This window comes from Priapulus caudatus, unplaced genomic scaffold (assembly GCF_000485595.1).
Source record: "Priapulus caudatus unplaced genomic scaffold, Priapulus_caudatus-5.0.1 Scaffold127, whole genome shotgun sequence".
In the NCBI taxonomy this organism is placed as follows: domain Eukaryota; kingdom Metazoa; phylum Priapulida; class Priapulimorpha; order Priapulimorphida; family Priapulidae; genus Priapulus; species Priapulus caudatus.
Window position 1 is genome coordinate 48,083 of NW_014577188.1, and position 5,061 is coordinate 53,143.

General features: G+C 50.6%; 1 protein-coding gene across 1 annotated transcript; it reads left to right on the top strand.

Moving 5' to 3' along the window:
• Nucleotides 1–971: 971 nt before the first annotated feature.
• On the top strand, nt 972–4,831 carry LOC106805803 (DNA-binding protein inhibitor ID-2-like). The gene is made up of 3 exons (XM_014807542.1): nt 972–1,374; nt 2,620–2,755; nt 3,691–4,831. The coding sequence occupies exons 1-2, from the start codon at nt 1,060–1,062 to the stop codon at nt 2,698–2,700; spliced, it is 396 nt and encodes a 131-aa protein (XP_014663028.1). The 5' UTR covers nt 972–1,059; the 3' UTR covers nt 2,701–2,755; nt 3,691–4,831.
• The last annotated feature ends 230 nt before the right edge of the window (nt 4,832–5,061 follow it).

The window sequence follows — 5,061 nt, forward strand, 5'->3', positions numbered from 1 at the left end:
CTCCTCCTCCTTCCCTGCCGCGCCCTCCTACGTACGTAAGACGGCCGGGGCGTCTGGGAAGCGATTAAGCGTAACGCTCGACGTTGCTTTTCGATGAATGCCAATTCATTACGAGCATCACGACTCGAATAAAAGCCGCTCCGGCCGCAGATGCGCCGCGACGCCTTTAAGGAGTCGCATTCTTGCCTGTTTGCGTAAGCCCGCCCTCCCCGCGTGAGCCGTGGCGCCAGACGAAATGTAGCAAAACATTGCTAAACATACACAAGTATGCAAATTCGCAGGTGTTCACAGCGAGAAGTACCACCAGGCCGGAGGTGCCGGGTGGGATCGCCGTTTATCGTTCTGCGATGTTCGGAACATTTGATCTCGGCCGTGATTGACAGGCTTGTTGTCTTGACGACCGCCAGCCTGGCGCCAGACGACCAGCCCGGCCGTCTTGTATGAATAGGTGACGTCACAGGTCTGGCGCCAGCCTGGCGGAGACGGGTGTTACAGATTGTAGCGTCTTCAGTACAATTAATCACTTGTCACTATCTAGTTGTAAGTGTACACACACGGTGAATCGATGGGAACCGCTGCGTGCACACCTGTGCGCAGTTTTGCCCCTAATAAGACGTTCTTTTTTCGCGGAAAGACGGTAGAACGATGTCCAAGCCCAGTCCGATGGAAGCGTCGGCGCTCGAAACTCGGTAGGCTGGCATGAAAATAAACTTTTGTGTGGCTCATTTGCGGAACAGTTGTGCGTGTTTGTTGTTATTTATTGCCCCGGGAGGTGGCAGGACGTCTACTGTGGGAAAATCGCCACGGTTGGTTGACAGGGACGCGTAACAGATGTCACGCGGCCGCTGATTGGTCGAGCCGAGCGTGAGAGCGGAGTCAGTGATTTTCGTTAATCGGTGCGCCGCGTCTGCGTGCAGCTTTGGTGGGCGTGGCCAACGCTCGCGCCTACCCTATATAAGCGCGCAGTCTCCACGCATACACAACATTCCGTCGTTCGCCGGAGAAACATTGACATCGTCCGTTCACAGCGTTTACGAGTTCAGTGTTTACATTTCGAAGATGAAGGCTGCAGCGCCAAAGCCGAGCAACAGGAAGTCTCCCGTTAGGGAAGGAAAAATCCAGAAGAAGAAGGGGATGGAGTTGGATGAGATGACCGAGTGTTTCCTGCATCTGCGAGAGATCGTGCCGACGATCCCGCGCGACAGGAAGTTAAGCAAGGTGGAGATCTTGCAGCATGTGATCGACTACATCGTGGATCTACAGCTAGCGTTGGAAGGTCACCCGCTTCTCACACCGCCCCCGAGAATGATGCCGGCGTGTGTGAACCGAGTTCCGCTGGGCGAGTGCACGATAGAGAACACGACCTTCACCGAGGTAATTACATCACTTTATTATGCTACCCGTTCATCCTCTCTTTTAGTTTAATTTTTAATTTTATTATCAACGATTATTTTAGTTTGCAGGTGGGGATCACGGGTGTGTTTTCGCATATGGGCTAAACTAATCCGGGTTGCTAAACTAGGCTTGGGCCCGCAGGTGTGGGAGGCTTGCTGGAGTATATGGCTGGTGTGTGTATGTTGCAGCAACTATGGGCGGTGAAGGTTAGGTACAATGTGACCCGGTTAGCTCTGTCGACTGTGCGTGCGTGTGCGTTCGCGAGTGTGCGTGTTTGTTCGTGTCGCAGCTTCTACAGCTGAAATCTGCTCGGCAACACAGATAGTATTGCGCAGCGGGCAACACTATATAGCTGCTGCCACTGCATCGATGCGTCAATGTTTGTACAGATGGCCCGCTACATAGCAGCAGCTGCTAGCGCCGAGTCAAGAGCCCTGTGTCGTGGTCCTCCGCTAGTAGGATCGATATGGGGAGAGAGAGAGAGAGAAAGGGAATATAGATACATAACTAGTGTGCTGTCGCTGGGCGGAATGAAAATCCCACAGAACATCAGACTTTTCAGAAATCGCGCCATTTCTCGCATCGGGGGGCGCGTGAGGGAATTAGTACTAGTAGTAGTAGCAGCTATGTTTTTGTTGCAGTTTCAATAGAGTTGCTGGCAGCCGGCCTCGCTGCTCGCTGCCATGGCGACTGGCCATCACTTTAATCATGCACTTCTCATTAAGGCTTCAGCGTCTGGATCGATGCGGCCGTGTCAGGGCAGTTCAATCAAATTCCGGCGCAATAGCGAGCAAAATTTCCCCAGGGGGGCGATAAAGCCCACGGCGCGTCATCGCGCGGTCGTGTTGCTGTACAAATTTCGATGAATAATTCAGCGCGGTAACATGTTCGCATTAGCTGCTGGCGTTTTGGCGGGACTGCCCTGTACTGTAGTAACGCTAGCGTTTCCCCCTCCACCGTCTAGCCGCCTCCGCAGCGGGCGCATGCTGACTGTAGAACGCACCGACCGAGGCCTTACGCAAAGATCGATATCAGATCTTTATATCGCTCTCTCTCTCTCTCGCCCTCTCGGTCTCTCACACATCGTGGTCAAGGGCCGGGTGGGCACTGCGGGGAGTTTATAGCGTGCGTGGCTCGGTAGGGTTGATTTTGTCGTGGCAGTGTTTGTTTGTGTGTTTGTTTCTCTCTCATGTCGTGCTAACGTGGTTTTGTTTGTTATCGCAGCATCACGGAGCCTGCTCAATGTCCAACAAATGTCCTGTCGTGCGACCCGAGAGCTGCGAAACGCGACCAGTGTCCTGTTGACGCGACAGTTGACATCGCCGAACGCGAAACCGTCAACAACATGCGTCATCACCAGGTGTGTATGCACGGCAATGCGCGTCTGCGTTTGTTCTCCTTTTATCATGGCCGGGGCCCCAGTTAGCCAAGGCAGGGCGGCCCGGATTTCTGTGAAACAAAGCGGAAAAAAAAACGAATAAGGAAGTGTCAGGCCACAATTAATTTCGTTCTTCTTTTGTCATCGTTTCGTTTGCGGTGGTGGTTGCTAGGCGGTAAATGACAGACGAGCACGAAACTAAATTGGCCAGTATCCTGTATACAACCGTGATGCACCCATCCGTGCACAGCCCACACCCCTTGTACGGACACTGCCTGCAATCTCGGTTCTTGTCTCGCGCGTAAACAGGTGTTACGGATAGCGGGGCGGCCCCTCCCACCACCACCACACACACACGTTCACACACACGCACCGCATCGATGCTGAACGCTGTCATTGTGCCGGGGTCATGTTTAGAAAGCTTCGCGTTCCCATGACACGAAATGCGGGTGCTCCCGTGCGCGGTGAAGCAATTTCGGCAAAACCGCACCTGCGCGTGAGGGCGGCGGATGACTACCCGATTGTTTCCTCTGCCAATTCGGGTTGCTTATTTGGCAGATTAGCTGGCGCACCGCGTTTTGTTTGGCTTGCAGCGGCGGGGGAAATGGGGATAAAAATGGCCCCGTGCGGGTGGGGTGGATATTGTGAATGGGACACAAAAAAGCAGAATTAAGGGTTCACAAAACACTCACTAGGGCGGTGCGCCGTCAGCTGTGAAGAATCTTCAGTCGTGAGTTGAGCACACGAAACGGATCTCGCCGTTATTTGCACTGCGCCGGTTTTCAAATAAAATTAATTCTTGATATGTTGATTCTGCAGCTGCAGGTGTGGAACAGGTAAAACACGCTATTATTCGACGCCCGTGGGAACGGTATTCGCGAGTACTAAAGTCATTTTTTTCTGTCGTAATTCTTTAGATTCCTAAGAAAAAGAACAACAAGGGAGCGCGAGAGTGAGATAATCGCTGCTGGATGAAGCGAAGCGAAGCGAAGCGAGCCAGGCGGAGGAATATGCCAGCCGGCATCTGCGAGTCTGCGCATAATTGCTCTCCTGACAGGATGCCCTCCTAAGACGAACATCTGCCGAACAAGGAGGAGCTGAGAGACTCCCTTCCTCGACCACCTTCACCGGCTTCTCCTGTTCAGGGGTCCTGCTGGAGAACCCACCTGCCTTGGAGGAGCTTCCTTCGTTCAGAACCAAAAGCGTTTATCCGCCGGGAGTAGCGTCCAGTCAGCGATAGGTTCCATGGTGGCGCGTTCCGGAGAAAAAGTGCATTATAGAAAAACTGTATCACCGGTGTGTGCGTGCGTGTCCGTTTATGAGCGTGGTGCTTTCTGTAAATATGAATGTAATTTAATGTACACCCCTCCCTCTTCCCACCTAGTCCTCGCCCACACCAGCACGCACACTGTGCAGTTAACGTCTAGCGTAATCACTAATGTCTCATCCCCAGCCAACTCCTTCACACACAAAACTTCTGTACTCACCAATATCGCATCATTATATAACGAAAGCACTATTTAAGTGTTAAGGTTGTCGTCACTGTGTAATAGAATGTCACTATCGAAGTAAATTTATTGCTTTGTATCCGTGTCATTTCTACTCCTGTGGCTGTGTCTACTTAATTCATGAACAGCGTCACCGAGCCAGCGAGGTGCCTACGCTTGGCAGGTTTTGATGTAGATGTAGTTTCTTTGTATATAACTCGATAAAGACTCCGTAAGAGTCGAAATGCATTTTCTACATCATTTTTGTCGGCATCGCGTAATGCGTTGCGAGTGTTCGAAATTGAAAAGGATAAAATCACCAGGCGCTCTTAAGTCTTAGAATGTTTTAAATTCCGATTATATCATTCAGTTTCCATAGACTGTCATGGCGGATATCCTTCATACCTCACCGACTGCATTCCGCTTTGTTTGATATTGTAAATATAATTGTAAAAACGGTTAGTAGTGAGATGTGTATGATATTGTGTACGCGTAAATATCGTGTTGTATATTATGGACAAGTGAGAAAAGAACAAATGTTTTATAATAAAATGATGATGAGTCAATATAAGTTTGTATTTCGTGTGTGGATCTCTGGCGTTCTCTTCTCATCCCCTTCTCCATCGTCACTTCACATCATTATTTTGCATATTTACTACTGTGCTCCCTCTCTCTCTATTTCTCCCTCTCCTTCTAATATATGTATATATATATATATATATATATATATCTTTCTTTCTTTCTCCCCTCACATCTCTCTCGCTTGCGAACCCCGTCCCCGCTTACCCTCTCTTCTCTACG

Excerpts from the sequence above, each read along its gene's own strand:
- LOC106805803 (XM_014807542.1), top strand. The coding sequence starts at position 1,060 with ATGAAGGCTGCAGCGCCAAAGCCGAGCAACAGGAAGTCTCCCGTTAGG. Across the intron at positions 1,375-2,619 it reads AGAACACGACCTTCACCGAG|CATCACGGAGCCTGCTCAAT; the intron begins GTAATTACATCA and ends TTGTTATCGCAG.